The sequence below is a fragment of the Sminthopsis crassicaudata genome, chromosome 6, assembly GCF_048593235.1.
Source record: "Sminthopsis crassicaudata isolate SCR6 chromosome 6, ASM4859323v1, whole genome shotgun sequence".
In the NCBI taxonomy this organism is placed as follows: Eukaryota; Metazoa; Chordata; class Mammalia; order Dasyuromorphia; family Dasyuridae; genus Sminthopsis; species Sminthopsis crassicaudata.
Window position 1 is genome coordinate 122,276,993 of NC_133622.1, and position 24,213 is coordinate 122,301,205.

Sequence of the window (24,213 nt, forward strand, 5' to 3'; positions counted from 1 at the left end):
TGCAGGGTATTTAGAACATCATGGAAGCCTACCAAACCTACACCCCTATTGATCCAGAAGATTCCAACAATAGGCGGGTGATTGTTATAGATTTCATGTCCAATTCAGCTCCTGATATCCGAAAGAAAATCCAGAAATTGGATGGGTTTGAAGTAAAGACAATAACTGAACTCTTAGAAGTGGCCAAGAGAGTCTTTGACAATAGGGAAGACAGCTCTGATAAACAAACTAAGACTATCACCAAGGCAGTGGTGACTGCATTGGCTGAAACCCAAGCCCAGATCCCCAGTCCCAGGGGACCCCAAGGAAAAGGGAATTCCAGATTCACTCAGAACCGGGGGGAAGGGGAGCACAACCAGGCAGCCCCTGAGCCATGACCAATATGCATATTGCAAACAATCCGGTCACTGTGAACCCTTACTTTCCCTGGATCCACAATGACAATGCCTTTAAACCCCCAGGAGCCGAGGGTAATGCTAGATATTGGGAGTCATCTTGTTTCCTTTCTGGTCGATTTGGGGGCAGCTGCCTCAGTATTTCAACAGCCTCTAAGGTCCTCTAAGTTCTCATTCTATCCAAGTTCAGGGAACTACAGGAAAGTCCCAGATGGTGCCCCTCACTACTTCTCAAACCATAAACCTCGAGAAGGGGACAATGATGCATTCCTTCCTTGTCATGCTAGACTGTCCCTATCCCCTCCTTGGGAGGGACCTGCTGTACAAGCTACACGTTACTATCTCCTTTGAGGGGCCTCTCCCTTCTGTAACCCTGAACCTCCCACAGTTGACTTGACTTGCTCTCTAACTGAAGAATCTCTCTTGCTTATACTTACTAAGCCCAGTGACCAGGTGGTGAAGCAGGGCACACTCCTTGCTAAGTTTTAACAGGCTGTCCCTGAATATGGGCTGAGTCAAATCCCTTCAGTTATGCATCTCATCAGACCCCAGTGGTGGTGCAACTACTGGCCACTGCAACCCCAGTCCGGGTTGCCCAGTACCCTTTGGGACAACCGACTTTGAGAGGCATAAAACCCCACATTGATTGACTACTTGAGGCTGGAGTTCTCCAGCCATGCCAGAGCCCCTGGAACACCCCCTTAATGCCAGTACACAAGCCTGGATCTGGGGACCTGCAGCTGGTACAGGACCTTGGGAAGGTTAACTCCCAGGTTGAGACTGTGTACCCCACAGTCCCGAACCCTTATATGCTTCTCTCCTCTCTTGACCCTGGCCATGTATGGTATACAGTTTTAGATCTGAAAGAGGCTTTCTTCTCTATTCCTCTGGCTCCTGTGAGTCAGCCTTTCGCTTTCACCTGGACAGACTCCCATACAGAGATTGCATCACAACTTACTTGGACTCAGTTGCCACAGGGCTTCAAGAATTCCCCCACTCTCTTTGGGACAGCACTGGCATCCGACCTAGTCCCATTCCCCTCAGTTACCCTCCCTCCTTCAATATGTTGATGATTTTCTCCTGGCTGCTCTGACTGGGGACTTGTGCCATGACGCCACCCTCCACCTCCTCCAGCTCCTGGGTCGAACTGGGTACCGAATTTCTGGTAAGAAGGCTCAGCTATGCTTGCAAACTGTTGTTTATTTGGGCTTCACAGTTTCAAAGAGGGAACAACTACTATCACAAGGCAGATTGGCTGCCATCCTTGGCATGCCTCCCCCAAAGACTCAGTGCGAACTTCGGGAATTTCTGGGCATGACAGGGTACTGCTGCCTTTGGATTCTCGGGTTTGCGGAACTAGCCAAACTACTGTATGCTGCCTTAACCCATCTGGCGGCCAATTTTGTCTGGGAATGGTTTCAGTGCCCTACACCGAGCTCCTTCCAGCTCTCCTGTGTTAGCTCTCCCAGACCTTTCCCTCTTTTTGAAGCAGAATCCTCCAGCATTGCCAAGGGGGTTTAAACTCAGTCCCTGGGACCCTGGGACCCTGGGACCCTGGGCTCGGCCTGTGGCTTATTTGTCTAAGCAGCTCGACCCTGTGGCCTCCGCTCTATCACTGTCATTGCCATCCTTGTCAAGAAGGCTTTCAAGCTGACTTTTGGTCAGCCCTTGCTGATTTCTGTCTCACATAACCTCCAGCAACTGCTCAATTCCGCACCTGCTAGATGGATATTCTAATGGTATTGTGCACTACTAATCACTACTAATCACTTCTCCATGCATCCAGGATCACTTTCACTTCCCAGCTCTACCTCCCAGACAATCCTCCTTAAGGGCCTCTCCAGGACTGCCTCTAGGTGCTAGATGCAATCCACACTTCATGGCCAGGACTATCAGATACCCTGATCACCAGTCCTGACCTGATTCTATTCACAGATGGGAGCAGTCTGGTGATAAATGGTGGCCGAAAGCAGGCACGGCTGTGGTTTCCCATGATAAGGTGCTCTAGGATGCCACCCTACCCCCAGGCACATCTGCACTACGGGTGTCACTCCTGGAGGCCCTCCACTTACTTATCTGAAGCACACGGAATAAACATATATACTGATAGCAAATATGCTTTTGCTACAGTTCATGTACTCGGTTACGTTTACCAATAAAGGGGTTTGTTGACTTTGGCGGGAAAAGTAGTGAGGAATAAAGATCAGATACAAGCCCCGCTAGAGGTGGAATACAAAAGAAATACAAGTCCCAGCCCACACCAGACACCACGGCTCCACATCCCCAGTCCAGAGCCCTAAGGGAATACTACCCCCACGACCAGTATATCAAGACAATGATGCAGATGGGATGATTGGATTGGATGTGTGGAGAACTCCCCAAGGCCAGATAATACTACCAAGAACAATGATTTGGCCCTTCATAATGAGCATGCAGGACCTTACACACCTGGGGGGCACTTGACTCTAGGAACTCTTATGGGGCCACTTTTATAGTCCTGGGATGAAGCAAGTGGCAGATTCAGTGGCAAAGAGATGCCTGGAGTGTGCCAAAGTTAACCAAGTCCCACACCAGCCAGTCCCTGCAAACAGACCCAGGGGTACCCTTCCAGGGGAACATTGGGAAGTGGATTTCACTGAAATGGAGACAGGAGTGGGGGTGGGGGTGGGATATCTATACCTCCTGATATTGATAGACACTTTCACTGGATGGCCAGAGGCATTCCCTACAAAGTCTGAAACCGCAACAGTAGTAGCTAAGAAGTTTTTCTTTGAAATAGCTCCTAGATTTGGCCTACCTAACTCAATCGGATCAGACAATGGACCGGCTTTTGTCTCTCAGATAATGCAAGCTTTATCCAGGCTGTTGGGAATTAGGTGGAAGCTCCACTGTGCTTACAGACCCCAGAGTACAGTGCAGGTAGAAAGGATGAATAGGACTTTCAAAGAATCCATTACTAAATGTAAGCTTGAAACTGGCAAGTCCTGGGCGAGTCTCCTTCCCTTTGCACAGTGCACTCCTAATCCATCTACTTTCTCTCTCTCTCTCTCTCTCTCTCTCTCTCTCTCTCTCCTTTTGAGATTCTGTTTGGGGCACCTCCTCCTATTGTTCCCCATTGTAGGAGAACAACCCCTCCTCAATTTCAGTAATAAATCTTGGATTAAGTCCTTATAGGCCCTGTCAGAGGTTCAGAGTGCACTAAAAACCTTGTACCGCGCTGCAGCCAAACCTGCGTCTCCTGAGTCTCTGACAAACCTGAACATGGAAACAGGAAACTGGGTCCTCACCAGAAAGCTACCTGGAGATCTACCCTGGAAGCCAGGTGGACTGGATCCTACCAAGTGATACTTAGTAACCCTTCAGCTGTGAAAGTAGCAGGAGGAAAACCTGGATTCATTGGTTGCATATCAAGGAAAATGGAGGCCCCATACGTCTGGATGTCCACTCACACTGGAAATCTGAAACTGTGCCTGGTTAAGCAATGTTTTTTCTGATTTCTGTATTGTTACCCCCTAGCTTTAGGGAATAACCCTTACCTCTCTACTCAATATAACTGGACATTGACTCGAACCCATGATGGGACAGTAGTAGCCTTCAATGCCAGATATGGCCAGCTTATCCTATTATTTTTATTTATGCCCTCTGCTAGGTCCTTGCGATTGGGGGAGTAAGAATTACAATGACTTGGTCTGAAGATGAAAGGAAGTGGTCCCCCAAGGTGATGCACATGAACAGGCCCTCAGGGGATCTTGGTTTCTATGTATGTCCTCAGATAGGCCCTCAAACTGTCAAGGAAAAGATCAATTCCACTGTGAAACCTGGGGTTGTGAGACCATTGCCAGTTGGCTGGGCAGGGAGGGCAAGGACCCAAACATCAATCTGATAAGAGTGAGCCCTAAAAATTCATCCTGTAAAGTAGGTTCTTGTAATCCAATGACCTTTCATATCAAAACCTGGACTGCCGACTACTGGTGGACTGGTAAGTCATGGGGATTCTTAGTCTATTCAAAAGGATATGACAACGGGGGCTATTTCACCCTACAGAAGACCATTCTAGTGACTTCCTCCCTTTCTATGGAGCCTAACCCTGTGCTTAATGACCATATCCTTGAAGGAAAACAGGCCTCCCCCTCACCACTGCCCTATACCATAGCCCTAATGAGGTGACTAATAGCAGTGAGTCTGGGAAGACAGGTCCAGAGGAGATATTTAGGAAGAAAGACAATGCACAAGCTCTGTGCCAGTGGTCCTCAAACTTTTAAAATAGGGGGCCAGTTCACTGTCCCTCAGACTGTTGGAGCGCCTCACACTCTGTCTCCGCCCCTCAGCCCATTTGCCATAACCCGGCAGGCCACATAAACATCCTCAGCAACCTCAGTGGGCCGCATATGGCCCGTGGGCCGTAGTTTGAGAACCCCTGCCCTACGCCCTATGCCCTGGCAGCCTAGAACCTTCCCTCATGCTGAGTAATCTGGATGCTGTCTTTGCTTTCTTAAACCAGACTAGCCCTAATTTAACCTCCTCATGTTGGCTGTGCCTTAACCCAGCACCCCCATTCTTTGTGGACTTAGAGACTGTTAGGATTATTACTAGGTGCTAAGTTGGTTGTCTGGTATTTAACAATTCTCTAGTTCAGAGTTCACACTTTTAAAGGACTTCAAACCTTTAAAGGAGTTTACACCTTTAAAGGAGTTGCTCATTGGGCCTTTAAGGAGCTCCCACAAGCCCAGGGAGTACCCACAAGCCCATTCTCTGGGAGGATATAAGGAGCCAACATTGAGTGGGGAAGTCAGTCTGATGTGAGTCAAGGGGAGAACTTCGGGGAAGCTCGAGATTCAGTGCATTTGCAAGTCCAACAGATTCACAAGTCTAAAGGAAAAGCCTGCTCATGGACTTCCGGGAGATTCACAACTAGGATTGACTTCTGGGAAACCCACAATCCCACATTCTTGGAGACAGAGTCTGATTCATTCCTACATCTACCTTCATCCTGGCTGGAGGCTTTGGATTCAGAGGGAGCTAGAGACTGAAGCTGGCTGGAAACATTCTGACAGGAACTAAAGCCAAGACTGCCTCCAGAAGCTCCCCAAAGAAAATCTGTCCTCAAGAGAACGATTACATTTTAGAGAAACAGAACATCACATTTTGGCGCCCAATGTGGGGCAAGGACTTTTGTTTATCCTAACTCTGATTTTGAGCCCTTGAGGGAGCTAGCCTGGACTTTACATTTTGGCGCCAGAACAGGGACAGACAAGATCCTGATTCCAGTGGAAAAGCCTCTGATCTAGCTCTTAAGGTCAAAAAAGGAGAAGATACACTCCTTTTGACTTGGATAAAATTAAGGATTTAAAAAAAGGTTGCACTCTTTATGGGGCCACATCATCTTATGTTAAGATGTTACTAGATAATTTGGCTTATGAAATCCTAATCCCTAATGATTGGAAATCCATAGCTAGGACATGTTTAGAATCTGGACAAAACTTGTTGTGGCTTTTGGAGTATCATGAATTATGTAGGATTCAAGTTAGATGCAATAGGGAAACAGGAGTTAACACACAATTCACTTTAGACCAACTAACAGGGAAGGTCAGTATAGAGAGAATTCAGAACAGTTTTATTATCCCATAACAGTGTATGAGCAAATTTCTAAGGCTGCAATAAAAACTTGGGGTTCCCTCCCTGGATAAAAAGATCAAAGGGAAGTCTTCACAAAAATAGAGCAAGGTCCTAATGAACCTTTTTGCGGATTGTGGGACGTCTGCAAACAGCTGTAACAAAAACCATTGGAGAGAATGCAGCTACAGAAATAATGACCAGACATCTGGCTATGGAAAATGCCAATGAGATTTGCAAGAGAATTATATGGGGACTAAAAGATGCTCCTTTAGAGGAGATCATAAGACGCTGTGCTACAGTGGCCACAAATGCTTATTATACCCAGACAATGATGAACATGGAAAGACAGAGTCCCTCCTGGCAAGGGACTTCTAGAGAAAGTCGATGTTTTCAATGTGGAAAAGTTGGACATCTAAGAGCTCAATGTAGATATGGAAATAGAGTGAGAAGACAGGGTGAGAGGAGACCTAAAACCCCATGTCCAAAATGCCACTAGGGCTTCCACTAGGCCTCAGAATTCAGATTGATCCAGGGAAATGAAAGGTGGAGCCCAGCTCCAAGAACTCAATCAAAAGATAGGTGGGCATGATGGCAGCTGAGGTTACACCCAGGGAGCCTTTAGAAGGTCAGGACGCTAATTTGATCAACCAGCAGAAAACGATTACAGAATAGCAGAAAGGGATTACAGTTGGGGAGAATACAGGTCTTTTAAACCAACAGGGCAGTGTCCAGTGCAAAGAGCTCCAATGTAATTGGCAGATAATGAGAAGAGATTTAGAAACTGGTAAAAAGAAGGGAATTAGATCGGTTAACTGCCTGGGAGAGAGGGTTTGCAGACAGAGAAGGAAACAGATGGGTGGCAACAAGCACCTGGAGAGAAACAGAAAAGGAGGAAAACTTCAAAACAAAGGAGAAAATCTAAGAAACATCTGACACTGAAAGAGCATGGCTGATAAGGAGACTGTTAAAGAACTTTAAAACCAGCAGGAATCATTGGATTCCCTAACACAAGATGAGACTATTGTAGGACTTCAAAACTTGCAGGAATTATTGAATTCCTGGCACATGAACTAATGGACAATGGATTCCTTTTGGACAATTTCTAGGACTTATGGACATGTATAAATTCTCAATTTATGATTATTTGATCATGTTATTTGTTACATCACTTCTAGGATGTGTTATGTTACTATATGTTTATGTAATTATGTGTAATATCTCCCATATTGATGGATTTATGTATACCTGTTTCAAGGTCATGACCACCTTATGTTTGTTTGTTTGTTTGTTTGTTTTTTCCTGAGGCTGGGGTTAAGTGCAAAGTGCCTAGGGTCACACAGCTAGGAAGTGTTAAGTGTCTGAGACCAGATTTGAACTTGGGTCTTCTTGAATTCAAGGCTGGTGCTCTATCCACAGTGCCACCTAGCTGCCCCCACCCTATGTTCTAAATCAAAAGAAAGGGGGAGATGTTAGGATTATTACTAGGTGCTAAGTTGATTGTCCAGTACTTAACAATTCTCTAGTTCAAAGTTCACACCTTTAAAGGAGTTTATACCTTTAAAAAAATTTACACCTTTAAAGGAGTTTGCTGATTGGTTCTGTAAGGAGTTCCCACAAGCCCATGGAGTACCCACAAGCCCATTCTCTGGGAGGATATAAGGAGCCAACATTGAGTGGGGAAGTCAATCTGGATTGGGTCAAGGAGAAGACTTATCAGGAGAACTTCAGGGAAGCTCGAGGAGATTCAGAGTGAGGATTCAGTGGATTCACAAGTCTAAAAGAAAAGCCTGCTCATGGACTTCCAGGAGATTTACATCTAGGACTGAATTCTGGGAAACTCACAATCCCACACTCTTGGAGGCAGAGTCTGATTCCCATACTCTAGGAGACTCAGAGTCAAGATTTCATTCCCACGTCTACTTTCATGCTGGCTAGAGACATTCTGACAGGAAAAGATTCAAGACTTTGAAGGACACAATATAGGATCTAGACTTTAACTCCTGGCTACATTTTGGGATGATTGAACTGAAACTAAAACTAAGGCTGGCTCTAGAAGCTTCCCAAGAGATCTGTCCCAGAGAACAATCGCAATTTAGACACAAAAGAACATTACAAGGGACCATAGTGGTGATCTTGAGCAACAACAACAGCGCCATGCAAAAGCAAAGTCTGTCAGCTACATATATTGGCTCTGACTTGCGTTGTAGAGGAAACCAGCATCAGCCTGTTCTGACCCTATAAGATGTAGAAGGCAGTGCTACTTGTCTAGTATCCCAGAATTTTCAATAGCCCTGTTCCTCTTACAAGGAACTGTCTAAGTTTAGAATGCACGTTTCTCCCCAACTGGCTTTTTGCCCCCATCACCACATGGTTTGCCTGTACTGCAGGACTGACCCTGTGCATCACAGAGCTCAGGTTCAGCCAGAGTACTTAACTTTGCATCATGGTCCATGTATTGCCCATTATTCTGAAGAGGGAGCTGAGGAACACTTTAGATTAATGCATTCAAAATTAGCAGTACCCATATTGATTCCGCTACTAATAGGGATAGGCGTTGCAGGTTCAGCGGCAGTAGGAACAGCAGCTCTGGTCAAGGGAAACACAGATTTTTAATCTCTTGAACTCCCAGGTAGATACTGACATCAGAACCCTGGAAAGTTTCATCACCCATTTGGAAAAATCAGTGGACTCCCTAGCTGAAGTTGTATTATAGAATCACGGTGGATTAGATTTGCTGTTCAAGAAGCAAGGGGGACTGTATATAGCCTTGGGGGAATCCTGTTGCTTCTATGCAGATTGGTCAGGGGTTATCAGGAAATTGCTGGCCTCCTTGTATAAGCTGTTGTTTGACTTGGAGGCCAGTCCTAAGTCTTCAATGTCCTGATATCAGTCACTCTAAACTGGTCCCCCTGGTTGACGGCCCTTCTTTCAGGGCTAGCTGGTCCAATCTTCTTGTTTATTCTCTTTCTCCTCATAGCCCCCTGCATAATTAAGTGTCTCATCTCCTGAAGTTACCTTCAGGATTGCATACAGACCCTGAAGCTTTTCGCCTTCAAGATGACTTATTCCCTGTTGGCCTCAGAAGAGCCACAACTATGATCATAAAAAGGAGGGAATGAAATGGACAAAGGATTGGCCTTCCCTCCCCTCCTCCACAACTTTAGGGCCCAGTTCCCTGAGAAATGCTTATCTAGCTAGAGCAAGGGAAATTCCTTTGCCCCACTGTCTGAGGAATGTTTATTCCATAGGAATATGATCGATAATTTTTATCTATTCCAAATAATCTATGTTAAACATCTGCCATTGTATATTCTCCATACATCCTGTAAGACCCTATTTTCTCTCTGTGAATGGAAAGTTGAGTCCCTGTTCATTGTCAAAGTGTGATAACAGAACTGACCAAAAATTTCTTCTAAGGCTTGTCTCAAGTTACATTCGAAACAGAACTCTCATTTGAGGAGTCCGTCCCTGCCAGAGTAAAATATATTTTCCAAATATATACACCTGGGCTGTCTTAAGTTTTTCTTTGTCCAGGCTATCTCAATCAATATCCTAAGAAAAAGTCCCCAGGACCAGATGGATTTACATGTGAATTCTACCAAACATTTAAAGAACAATTAACTCCAATGCTATATGAATTATTAAAAAAAAAAAAAAAAAGAACAACAAAAAAAAAGAACTAAGGACTCCTATCAAATTCCTGTTATGACACAGACATGGTACTGCTACCTAAACCAAGCAGGACAAAAACAGATAAAGAAAATTATAGACCAATCTCCCTAATGAATGTTGATGCAAAAATCTTAAATAAATTATTAGCAAAAAGACTACAGAAAAGCATCCCCAGGATAATACACCTTGATCAAGTAGGATTTATACCAGGGATGCAGGGCTGGTTCAATATTAGGAAAACTATTCGCACAATTGACTATATCAATAAACAAATTAACAAAAAACATACGATTATCTCAAAAGATGCAGAAAAAGCATCTGATAAAATCCAACATCCATTCCTATGAAAAACACTGGAGAATATTGGAATAAATGAATTTTTCCTTAAAATAGCCAGTATCATCTATTTAAAACCATCAGCAAGCATCATATATAATGGAGATAAACTGGATCCATTCCCAATAAGATCGGGGTAAACAAGGTTGCCCACTACTACCATTACTATTCAATATTGTATTAGAAATTCTAGCTTTGGCAATAAGAGAAGAAAAAGAGATTAAAGAAATTAGAGTAGGTAATGAGGAAACCAAATTATCATTCTTTGAAGATGACATGATGGTATATTTAGAGAACCTTAGAGAAACAATCAAAAAACTATTAGAAATAATCCACAACTTTAGCAAAGTTGCAGGACACAAAATAAATCCATATAAATCATCGGCATTTTTATACATCACTAACAAAATCCAAGAGCAAGAGAAATTCCATTTAAAAAATGGAATTTGAAAGAGAAATTCAATTTAAAATAACTCTTGTTAGTATAAAATATTTGGGAATCTATCTGCCAAGGGAAAGTCAGGAACTATATGAGCAAAACTACAAAACACTTTCCACACAAATAAAGTCAGATCTAAACAACTGGAAAAATATCAAGTGCTCTTGGATAGGTGGAGTGAATATAATAAAGATAACAATACTCACTAAACTAATCTATTTATTTAGTGCTATACCAATCAAACTCCCAAGAAACTATTTTACTGACCTAGAAAAAATAACAAAAAAATTCATATGGAAGAACAAAATAATGTCAAGAATCTCAAAGGAATTAATTAAAAAACAAAAACAAAAAAGCAAATGAAGGTAGCCTAGCGGTAAACCATTTGATACTGGCTAAGAAATGGACTAGTTGATCAGTGAAATAGGTTAGGTTCGCAGGACAAAATAGTCAATAACTATACAATCCCTATGACAAACCCAAAGAACCCAGCTTTTGGGATAAGAATTCACTATTTGACAAAAATTGCTGAGAAAATTGGAAACTAGTATGCAGAAACTAGGCATTGACTTACACTTAACACCATATACCAAGATAAGGTCAAAAATGGGTTCATGACCTAGGCATAAAGAATGAGATTATAAATAAATTAGAAGAACATAGGATAGTTTACCTCTCAGATCTGTGGAGGAGGAAGAAATTTGTGACCAAAGAAGAACTAGCGATCATTATTGATTACAAAATAGATAATTTTGATTATATTAAGTTAAAAGGTTTTTATACAAACAAAACTAATGCAGACAAGATTACAAGGGAAGCAATAGACTGGAAAAACATTTTTATAGTCAAAGGTTCTGATAAAGGCTTTTACAACATTGAATAAAACAATTCCCTAAAACGTACAATTGGCCAAATGCAAAAGGAAATATAAAAGCTAACCAGGGAAAACAACTTCTTAAAACAATTGAGCAAAAGGAAGCTAAATAATTGTATGAGTCATTTTAATTTTATTCAAATGCAATAAAAGAAATATAAAATACCTCATAGGAAAAACAACTAGCCTGGTGACTCTACTTAGGAAAGAGAATATCAGAATCACTAGACTACCTAAAAGCCATAATCAAAGGAGGACCTAGACAACATCTTCCAAGAAGTTATCAAGGCAAACTGCCCAGGAACCAGAGGTCAAAATAGGTATCAAAAGAATCCACCAATCACTTCAGAAAAAAAATCTCCAAATGAAATATCAGGTCAAGAAGAAAATACAATAATGTTAAACACATCTGCAGATTGGTCACGTTGCCAAAGAAGACTGAGAACAAAAGGGAAAAATCATTAAAAAAAAAAAAAAAAAAAAAACCCAAAGTGAAAATAGTATGCTTCCTAAACAGAATCAAGAGAACATTGTACACAGTAAGGACAAGATTTTGTGATGATCAACTGTGGTGGAGTTGGCTCTTCTTAACAATGTAATGATTCAATGTAATTCCATTAGACTTGGGATGGAAAATGCCATCTGCATTCAGAAAGAGAACTATGGAGAGTGAATATGGATCAAAATACAATATCTTGATCTTCTGTTTGTTTGTTTTTTCTTTCTTTTGGCTTTTTCTCTTTTGATCTGATTTTTCTTGAACAACATGACAAATATGGAAATATATTTAAAAGAATTGCACATATTTAACCTATTTCACATTGCTTGCTGTCTTGGGAGAGGAGAGGGAAAGCGAAAAACTTGGAACAAAAAATCTTATAAAAATGAATGTTAAAGACTATGTTTGGAAAAATAAAATACTATTGGAAAAACAAAAAACAAAAAAACACAACAGTATGCTTCAATCTGCATTCAATTCCATAGGCCTTTTTCTGACTTAGCATCAGTTCACATACATCTTTTCAGGTTTTTCTGCAATCTGCCTGCTTATCGTTTCTTAAAAGAATAATAGTATTTTATTACATTCATCTACCACAGCTATTCCCCCAGTTGCTAGGCATCCCCTCAATTTCTAATATTTTGCCACCATAAATAGGGCTGTGATAAATATGTTTGTGCATGTAAGTCCTTTTCTCTTTAACATGATTTCTTTAGGATACAGACCTTGTAGTTATATTGCTGGATCAAAGGATATGCACAGTTTGATAGCCCTTTTGCCACAGTTCCAAATTGCTCTTCAGAAAGGTTGTATCAATTCAGAATTTTAACAGTGCATTAGTATTCTAATTTTCCTGTATGTTGTCCCACATTTATCATTTTCCTTTTATTTTTTTTTTTGCCATAGTAGCTAATCTGACAAATATATGATAGTACTTAAAAGTTGTTTTAATTTGCATTTCTTTAATCAATGCCGTTTCAGAACATTTTTTCATAAGAATATACATAGCTAATCTTCTGAAAATTGCCTATTAATATCTTCTGACCACTTATCAATTTGGGAATCACTAGTGTTCTCATAAATTTGATTAGGTTCTCCATACAATTTTATCAGAAACACTGGCTCTAAAAATTGTTTCCCAGCTTTCCTTCTAATATTGGTTGCAATAGTTTTGTTTGTGCAAATGTTTTGTAAAATCAAACTTATCCATTTTCTATTTCATGCTTTCTATCTCTTATTTGGTCAGAAATTCTTTTCTTCTCCACAGATATGACAGATAAATTTTTCCTTGTTCTCCTAATTTGCTTATTGTAACCATTTTTTATATCTAAATCATGAATTCATTTTGACCATATTTTGATATAGTGTGTTTGGCTTATGCCTAGTTTCTGCCTTTCTAATTTTCCCATAAGTTTTTATCAAATAATGAGCTCTTATCATAGACACTAGAGTCTTTGATCTTTATCAAATAGTAGTTTACTAGAGTCATTGAGTATTGTGTCTTATGCACTTATTCTTTTCCACTAATCTGTCATTTTATTTCTTAGTACCAAATAGTTTGGATGATTGCCACTTTATGATATAGTTTTAGATCTGGTACAGATGGGACACCTTCCTGTGCTTCCCTCCCCCCACCCAATTTTTTGACCTTTTGTTCTTCCAGATGAATTTTGTTACTTTTTTCCTATTCTACAAAATGATTTTTGGTAGTTTGATTGGTATGGCACTGAATGAGTAGATTAATTTAGGCAGAATCATAATTTTTCATGTTAGTTCTATCTACTTAGGAGCAAAGGATACTTTCCATTTATTTAGATCTGACTTTATTTGTAAGAAAATGGTTTTGTAATTGTGTTCATATTTTTCCTGAGTTTGTCTTGGCAAGTATTTTGTAATATCTATAGTTACTTTAAATAGAATTTCTCTTTTCATCTCTTACTGCTGGATTGTGTTAGTGATACATAGAAATTATGTGTGCTTATTTCATATTTTAAAACTTTGCTAAAGTTGTTAATTGTTTCAAATGCTTTTTAGTTGATTCCCTAGAATTAATTCTATCATCATATCATTTGCAAAGAATGATAGTTTTATTTCATTTCTGTCTATTCTAATTCCTTCAACTTCTTTTTCTTCTCTTATTGCTAACACTAACTTTCTAGTACAACACTGAAAAATAGTTGTGATGATGGGCATCCATTTTTCACCCCTGATCTTATTGGGAATATTTCAAAGCTTATCCTCATTATATATAATTCTTGCTGATGGTTTTAGATAGATCCTGCTTATCATTTAAAGGAAAACTCCATTTATTTCTATGTTCTCTAGTATTTTTATTAGGAATGGCTGCTGTATTTTGTCAAAAGCTTTTTATGAATCTATTGAGATAAAAATATGCTTTCTATTCGTTTTGTTATTGATGTGGTCAATTAAGCTAATAGTTTCCTAATAATGAAATAGCCCTGCATTTCTGGGATAAATCCCACCTAGTCATAGTGTATTATTCTGGAATTAAATAGCTGTAATTTCTTTGCTAATACTTTATTTAAGATTTTTGCATCTATATTCATTAGGGAAATTGGTCTATAAATTTTTGTCTTTTTTTTTTTTTTCTTCCTGCTGCAGGTATCAGCCCCATATTTGTGTGACAAAAATAATTTCAGAGGACTTCTTTTTTACCTATTGTTTTCCCAAACAGTTTATATGATATTAGAATTAATTAAATGTTTAATTTAAATGTTAGGTAGAATTGTCTTATAAATCTATTTAGCCCCTTTTCCTAAAATGGGGTTATTTATCTATTTTATTTCCTCTTCTGTTAACCTGGGCAATTTATATTTTTCCAAATATTCATCCATTTTACATAGATTGTCAGATTTATTGGCATAGATTTAGTCAAAATTGCCCCAAATTTTTGTTTTAATTTCCCCTTCATTGGTGGCGAATTCCCTCTTTTGAGTTGTGGTACTGGCAATTTGGTTTTCTTCTTTCCTTTTAAAAATCAAATTAACTAAAGATTTATCTATTTTACTGTGTTCTCCCCTCTCCTATATAATCAGTTCTTAGTTTTATTTATTAGTTCAGTAGTATTCTTACTTTCAGTTTTATTACTTTCTCCTTTGATTTTCAGAACTTCTATTTTGGTATTTAATTGGGGATTTTTAACTTGTTCTTTTTCTAGTTTTTTTTTAGTTGCATGCCCAATTTATTGATCTCGTCTTTCTCTATTTCATCCATGTTAATTTTTAGAAATATAAAAATTTCCCTAAGAACTGCTTTGGCTATATCCCGTAAGTTATGGTATATTGTCTCATTGTTGTCATGGTCTTTGATGAAATTATTATTTCTATGTTTTGTTGTTTGACTCACTCATTCTTTAGATTACTATCTAGTAATACTACTATTAGATTACTTTCTAAAGAATTTTAGTCTATTTTACCATGAACTTTTATTACATATAATTTTTACTTCATCATGATCAGAAAGATATATTTAATATTTCTGATTTTATACCCTAATAGATGGTCAATTTTTGTGTAGATGCCAGTACTAGTGAGAAAAAGCAAATTTCTTTCTACTTCCATTTAATTTCATCCACGGATCTATTGTATCTAATTTTTCTAAAATTCAATTTACCTCAACTTCTTTGTTTTTTATTTTGTGGTTAGATTTATATATTTCTGAGAGGGAGAGGCTGAGGTTTCCCACTAATACAGTTTTGCTGCCTATTTTTTCCTCACTTAACTTCTCAATAGAGAAGAGTTCAATAGAGTGCACTACTACTACTACTACTACTACTACTACTACTACTACTACTACTACTACAACACACACACACACATGTATGTATGTAAAGGGTATGTAAAGGCACCCTCGAAAATCTATTAAAAAATAAGAGAGAAGGAGGGGCAGCTGGGGAAGACAAAGGAGAGATCCTTGGGAGAGGGGATATTAATAGCAAGGAAAGTTATGGAGCAGAATTTAAGCAAAAAGCAAGGATGGGAAAGACATGTGCATATGTGAGGGGGTATGTGTATGTATTTACATATATGTATATATCTACACATGTATACATAAATATAGCTTTTCTTAACTGCAGCTTGCTTGGGAGAGGTGGGGAGATGAAAGGGGGAAAAAGAATAAAGTAAATAAAGTGCATATCAGAGAATTAAAGAATACTTTACAAGGAAGTAAAGAAAAAAAATGTCATGAATATAATTTCTTTTACTTTCTTGATCAGGTAATTTATTATTATATATTTTGAATCCTCCCTGATGTTCTGCTAGGCACATTTCAATGTTCTCTTTTGTTTTGCTTTATTTTGTTTTATATTCTTTTTCTGTTTTTCTTATTGTTTTTTTCAAATTAAATAAGAGAGGAAATAAAAAATGAAAAACCTAAAAAAAAAAAATCTTCTTATGGCAATTGGGATTAAGTGATTTGCCCAGGGTCACACAGCTAGGCAGTGTTAAGAGACCTAATTTGAACTCAGGCCCTCCAGACTTCAGGGCTGATATCCACCGTGCTACCTAGCTGCTCCAAAAGTCAGATATTTTGAACAAATTCTTCAGCAGGATGAAGAAAAGAATTCTATCTCTTCAGGCAAAATGTAAGAAGCAAATGACTAATGGATAAAGAACTCAAAGAAATTGTGTCATGTAAGCCAAAGTTTGATACAGGAAAGTGTGAACATGCAAGTATCTTTTACATGCGCAAACTTTTTTGTTCTAAATAATACCCCTTTATTTACTGGTTTGGAAACAATTCTTCATGAGTTATCTCCTACATATTATCAGAACTTTTTCCAAAAGACATTTTTTAGACAATAGTCAAATAATGGGATGGAAAAAGGAAAGGCATTTTAGATCAAGCCACTTTATATAAACAAAAGGTATTCCATCTTAAAAGGGCCATGAGAGTTTCCTTTTAATTTTAATTAATTAATTTTTAATTCTATTTATTTATTTTTTCTTTTCTATCCTTCTTTCCCTCTCTCTTTCTCGTTCTCTCTTTTTTTATTGCAAAGCAAAAAAGATTAGTGATTTGCCCAGGGTCATACAGATACTAAGTGTTATATATCTGAGGCCAGATTTGAAGTCTGATTCTCTCTGACTCCAGGCTCAGTGCTCTATCCATTGTGCCACCTAGCTATCCCCAAACTAATATGATCTAGGGCTGCTAGATGGTGCAGTAGATAGAGCACCAGTCCTGAAGTCAGGAGGACCTGAGTTCAAATTTGGCCTCAGACACTTAACACTTCCTAGCTGTGTGACCCTGGGCACTTAACCCCAACTGCTTCAGCAAAAAAAAAAAACCAAACAAACAACCCCCCCCCCCAAAAAAAAATCTACTAATATAATTTTATTCTTCTCAGATGAGAGATAATTTTTATTTATTCTCAACTAGTCAGGTACTTTTGATAATAGACATATTCATGATTAGTGGCAGACTAAAAAAAAAATCTTTTCTTGATGGATTTTTAAGTAATGCACTTAGACTAGGACAAGGAATCTGCCTTACTTGGAAACACATAATTAGCAATCCTAACAAACTTATTTTTGCTTTTTTTTTTTTTTTTTTTTTTTTTTAGGACAGATTGGAAAATGCTTTTAATCCTGATCAATCATTGTCTATTTATTTTGACATGTTGGGAACAAGAAGAAAACATCTGGAGGGTTCAAACAGTTCTTTTAGTTTATGGACTTAACTTCTTTGTTTTTGTCAGACATATGCATATACACATACATACAAAAGAGAAAGTTTGCTATTCTCCAAGATTTTCTCGGAAACGAACAAATGGCTTTTTAAAAAAGAAATGAACTACTTTAATTTTTAATCTAGTAAGTTAGAAAACTAATAAGTTTTCTTATTATTTTGAGTATTTTGAAGGAAGAATATTAAATAAATCCAAGGTGGTATTATTATTTCATGAAATGGAAACATGATCTGATGGCATTTAAAATATTAAAGCATTAGTATAATGATTGATGATATAATCAATGATGTATTTCAATATTTTATTCTATCTGTGATCTCACTGATGTAGATAATATTGCAAAATATTCACACATAATCATTCCCTGTGACTAGCCAAGTCATTTTATAAATTCTCCCCAGGGGAGATTCTCCTAATATGTTGGAAGGCAACCTTTAGATCTCATGACTGTACTACTTCATTGTCTTTACAATCCATATTAAGATATACAGCATATCTTTAGACCATGGAACTGGTCCATCAGAATACATATCATGGACAGATACTGTAAATGGTTGATCAACTGGGTCTATATCTGAATAGAAAGAGAAGTGATTGGATTATTTTTAAGTAATCACTTTTATCGACCCCAAACTTGCCCTTTTCACTTTGCCATATGATTTTGAGACATAACATTAAGAATATCATCAGAGTAAGTGAGATGTATGACTGACCAGAAGGTGATGCAGTGGACAGAGTAAGTGGTCCTGGAGTCAGGAAGACCTGGGTTCAGATCTGGCCTAAAATACTTACTAGCTGATTCTTCCTAAAGAAGCCACCTGTTTGCCTGTTTCTCCATCTGTAAAATGAACTGGAGAAGGAAATGGCAAATCACTCTAGTATCTTTGCCAAGAAAACCCCAAAGGGGACATGAAGAGTTAAAAACCACTGAAATGTTTGAATGAATGAACATCTTTTTTTTTTTTTTTCTTCCCTTCCTTCCTGTACCAACTTGGGCCAAACTCTTTTAGGTTATCATATTTCTTAAACATTCATTTTTGGTTTGTATTTTTTTTTTTTGCAAGGCAACTAGAATTAAGTGACTTGCCCAGGTCACACAGATAGGAAGTATTAAGTGTCTAAGGCTGGATTTGAACTCTGGTTCTCCTGACTTCAGGAACTGGAACTCTCTAGCCACCATACCATCTAGCTGCCCCAAAATTTTATCTTCACATATCTCATTTAGCACAAGTCTTGACAAATAATAGATGCTTAATAAATGTTTTTTGTTTATTTTATTTAAAGAACTATGCACTATTGTAAAGTTTGATGCTAAATACTACAATAACGCTCCAAAACAGGAGTGTCAAGAGAATCTCATCATTTCTGTGACATTCCATTTGTTCTTTGGGAGTCACCTTCCTTGACAATTCAAAACAGCTTTGGTGAGCATGTCTTCTTCCTGTTTTATGACCCATTTTATATCGATAATTAGAGGAATAATTTCTTTCTGATTTCAGTGCTATAGAGGACATGAGGATAAGAAAGCTCTCCAACAATTCAGGTTAGCATCATCTCTCTAATAAAAAGGAGTTGCCTTGAGCACTGAGAGATAAAGGCATTTAACTGGGTCATATAAAAAATATGTATCCGAAGTAGAGATTAAACCCATGTCCTCCTGATTTTGAGCCCAACTCTCTATCCACTATATGCCAGGCTGCCTTTCATATGAATAATTAAAGGACTGAACAAAGTTATTCCAGTTATCATATTTCTGAAGGGCTCCTGTATGATTCTGGCATTTGCCTATGCAATCATATGCATATATCCTATGCAAGGAGACACCTTGTATAAGAAAACCTTTAAGGTGGTATACTGAATTATATATAGTGTCATATATATTGCTAACCTGAAAATTTATTTTAAATAATGAACAAAAACCATAGGAAAATTATTTAGTACTTACACTTTTCTTTCAGTTACATAGCTGGAATGGTATGAAGAATACCTTTTGGCAAAAGCTTACCCATTCATTTTTCATAGTTTCACTAAGAATGCCACATATAAATATTTACATACACACACACACACATATATGAAATTTTCATAAAGATTTTATCAATAGGAAAGGTGACATATAGTTCTGTGAAATACCAGCATTTTCTCCACTTTTATTTCTGAATAATTAAGTGCTAAGTGACTTTTCCTAAGTGTAGGTATCCTCTCCTCTTTTAGACATCCTGAAAACTGAATTGGTCCCCAGAGTCCCCCCAAACATGTTACCTTCAGCATGGACCTCTTCTGTGCCGACTTATTCTATCTCAGACAATCTTCCTATCTTTATTGTCTTCAATATCATTTCTACTCCTTTATATAGCACACCAGACACTATTATGTTAAGGTCCACTACCAATGATGGAGAAAAGAGGTTTTTGTTTTTCTCCTTTCCCATTTTATATCTGTTTATTGTCCATCCTCCAATTTTGTCCATAAATGCCTTTCCATATTGAACCTATAAGCCAGATAATTCTGCTCTGCTAAGAATTTTTACATGGGAGATAACACAGAATAGTAAATAGGGCACTGTACTTTGAGTCATAAGACCTGGGGCTCAAGACCTGCAACATACAATTAGCTGTATGACCCTAGCTAACTTTCCTGTGGATCAATTTCCTTTTTTGTAAAATGAAGTGGTTGACTTTGTTGGCTTGTAAAGTCTTTTCTAGCTCTATATCTATGATACTGTTATTCTTACCAAGCTTTTGTTTTGTGTTGTTGTTTTTTTTTTTTAAACTTTGTAACTCTTCCCTTCACTTTTTCTCACTTTTTTTATGGGATGCTACTGCTCACTTACAAGCGTGAGTATATTCTGTCCTTGGCTGATGTAACCCACTCTTTGGCAATGACACCAAGTGTTGACTGGTTGAAGTAGGTTCTAGGCTTCTTTGATCTCTTCACTGTGGCCAATGATTTAAGTACATTGATATTCCTTATGAAATAGTGATAATCTGTGTTGTTCTTCTAGATTGTTTTTTGAAAAAAAATAATTATTTCAATAAGTTAGTTTGGAGTTGCTTCAAATATATTCTAGTAATTCTCATTTTTGATCTTTTTTCAACTTTTCTTAAAACACTGTGTCATAGTGTTAATGAGTCATTCATTCTCTGTTTCTTAAAATATAATCAACTTTCTTGTGTGTGAGAGATGATACTCAGTTTTCTCTTTTGCCAGTGCCTCTGTCCCTTTTTTTCAAGATATTCATTTTACATACATATAAAGTTTGTTTAGTTTAAAATTCCCATTTCATTTTTCTCAACCATATTTTCCAAAATAGTTTTCATTAAGCCCCTCATGCCCATCTTTAAATTGAAGTGATCCAATATTAAAGCCTATATTCCTTTAATTTCAAGGGTCTTATCAAATTCTTCATTGTATTTCTATAAGTCCTCATTCTCTGCTGTGTGTAAACTATAATTATTTTCAAATTGTTCTTTATGTTCATCATAAACACTGAAATATAAAATAACCAAATGTCCCAGAACATGAACTTTTGTTCATGTTAAAACCAATATTATCAAAACTTGTACCATCTTACAGTTAGCTTCAATATACTTTTGTCTTCTGTTTAGTGACCCTCTTATTATAAATAAAAGGCAAAACATAAAATAGGGAGATACGCACTTATAAACATAATCTCCACTGTGATCAAAGAGATTCAGTGAAGAGTCCAAGTCAAAAAGGGATGTTTTTGTAAATACTGAGGTCCAACAATGACCCCAATTGCAGATGACATTGGTTGTGTCAAGTCTTGGAACCCTGTAGAACCTCTAAAAGATATCTGTGACCAGTATTAAAATAGTGTTGCTTATTTACTCAACAAAGATCAAATGAACAAAGAACTTCCACTGCCCTGCTTATGACATGCACTAGTCCATCAGTATGTTTATTTGGGGCAAAGAGTATAGATGGACCTCTAACTAGGCTTGGAACAGGAGAAGCATATTGTCTTCAGCAAATTGCAAAGTTTTTACAGATCCAAGATATCCATGGAAACAAAGATTCATTTTTAAAATAATACCAACATTTTACAGCAAGTCATGGTTACAAGAGTTTCCATAAAATTAAAAATGGATACCATGTGATAGGTGATTGTAGATATTAAAAGAATGCAACATAAAACCGAGGAAGAGAAGCTGAAGGACATATGGTGAGGGAAAGATTATGGATGCTATTCTTCTACCCTTACTATGTCAAAGAAGGTGAGAAAGGTCTCCTACATGCTGAATGAACCCCTGTGGCATACTTAAGGGAGGACATGAACAAGAATCACAGGACGGAGAGGCATGGGTGTAGTTATGATCTGCAATCAATAAATCATCCAAATTGATGATATCACAGATCTATTTGGATATTTAAGCAAAGTTATATGCTAACTAGACTTTTGCAAGGTAACCTAAATACCCAACTACCATTTCTACAGGATAACTTTAAATTCTAAATAGCCAAGTCTCAAATGAACTTAAGAGCACAATTCTTTTATGTACTTGGGAGGATATGTTAGGCCTTTTAAAATTATAATTAATAAATATTTTAGCTTATCACTCCTAAATACCGTCAAAATATATTATTAAGGTTCAAAAGAACATATGTATATACACTATCCGTCTCACTGATGCACATATATAAATATGGCTACCATGTTACATGATTCATCTTGCCATATGGTTTCCTACTTTTCAGTCACTCCTTATTCATCTATGCATCTATTTATTTATATACATATATCTATACAGAACGCTATCTACCTGGTAAGTCAGAGAAGAGCAGAATGCACTCATTGAAGCCATTAGCTAAGAGCCGATCTCGTAGTTGCTGGAGTATGGCCACTCCAATGCAGAATGGGAAGGAAGAATTTCCAAGCAGTAATGTATCCCAGAGATGAAAAATCTTGTGTAATGGAAAAACATCTGTCAAATGATATGAACACAAAACAATGATCAAGATAAATAATGTTAACTTTAGAAAGAACAGAGAATAATAATGGTTGAGAAACACTAGAACAAGAACTAGGAAGACCTGAGTTCAAATCAGGACTTAGATATTTATTAACTGTCCAAAGTGACTTCACTTTTGTCTGCCTTAGTTTCCTCATCTGTAAAATGAATATAATAATAATATCGACCTCTCAGGAGAGTTCTGAAAATGAGTAATGTATTTTACAATCTTGTTCTGAAAATGAGTAATGTATTTTACAATCTTAAAGTGCTATATTAGTATTAGCTTTTATTGTTAGCTATCACCATATAACAATTTCCTTATTGTTTGAGAATGATTCTACATCTACTTTAAGAGGCATTTATTTTTGAAAGAATACTTATTTCTCCCTATGGAAAATTATGATTTGAAAGTTGTTAAATATCAAAATGTTCTCACTGATGACATTCTTACCTCTAATATCAGTTTTAATAGAGTTCTTATTCTATTTAATTTATATTCAAGTATAAGGATATTCTGTAGGAAGTGTGAAAATAAGCAGATAAATTTCTTGTTGATCAAAATAATTGCTTCTCTGATTTATGCTCTCTAAAAGGGAATGGAAATAGTTTTTCTTTGCAAAAGCATTTATCTCCCAAAGATTGTGTACTGAACAATTTTGCTTTGATTACTTAATGGACATAATTATATGTTTTATCATTTAATGTAAGGCATGAAGACACACGGCCATCTCCTGATTCCTAATAATTCGTTAAAATCTACACTTTTTCAGGAATATCTATTCCTAGGATCACATAGATTCATTTACCTTTTTGGAATTAGCATGGGAATTATTGTGGATAATGATAGACAACGTATTGTCTCCAGGTATATAAATCAATGTTTTTATGCTTAACTATGTGTACCTTTTAATTAAACTGACAGGGCATTTAAAAATCAGAAACTTTTTTCAACTACTGTATTACTAAAGGACTCAATTCTTTTTCCTCACCCCAATAATAACCTCTCAAGAAATGAAGCTCAGACCATATTGAAATCTTGAACCTTGTATACAGAACCTCAACTAACACTAGAAAAATAAAGGAGAATTCTTCTAGATGGAAAATTAGATCAGAAAACACTTCACTTTGAGATTTAGCAATTTTGTAACTTACACTTAAGAACCCAGTCTAGTATTATTTAGCAAGAAAAATTTTGGCCAAAATATGCTTCTTAACACTTCTTAAATAATTTTAAGGTCACCGAAAACCAGTACTTGTTTACTTAACTCAAACTTTATGTTTGCTGTCTGAGAGTTTTATGTAGCTTTTAGTGTTGCTCAAAAGTTATGTCTCTTGTTTAAATTGCTTGATAGATAGATACCAAAAAGCACATTTGTTATGGAACATTAATTCTGTATTTGTATTGATATATTTCCAATCCTTAATCAACAACTTACTGTTTTAACTGTTCCTAAAGTGGTTTACCTTTCCCCCTCAATTTTTTTTTCTTTTCTTTCCCCACCCCCCCCTGAGGCTGGGGTTAAGTGACTTGCCCAGGGTCACACAGCTAGGAAGTGATAAGTATCTGAGACCAGATTTGAACTCGGGTCCTCCTGAATTCAGGGCTGGTGCTCTATCCACTGCACCACCTAGCTGCCCCTCCCCCTCAATTTAAAATAATAATCAAGTAATTTGATTTTCAACCCAAATCCTG

General features: G+C 37.5%; 1 protein-coding gene across 6 annotated transcripts in view; it reads right to left on the bottom strand.

Moving 5' to 3' along the window:
- Positions 1 to 24,213, bottom strand: part of TBCK (TBC1 domain containing kinase) — a 312,198-nt gene that overhangs the window by 134,914 nt on the left and 153,071 nt on the right. For all 6 annotated transcript variants that reach the window (XM_074272835.1, XM_074272833.1, XM_074272837.1 and 3 more), the window contains one exon: positions 22,329 to 22,490. In XM_074272835.1, the coding sequence (XP_074128936.1) occupies positions 22,329 to 22,490 (162 nt within the window). The remainder of the gene's footprint in view (positions 1 to 22,328; positions 22,491 to 24,213) is intronic.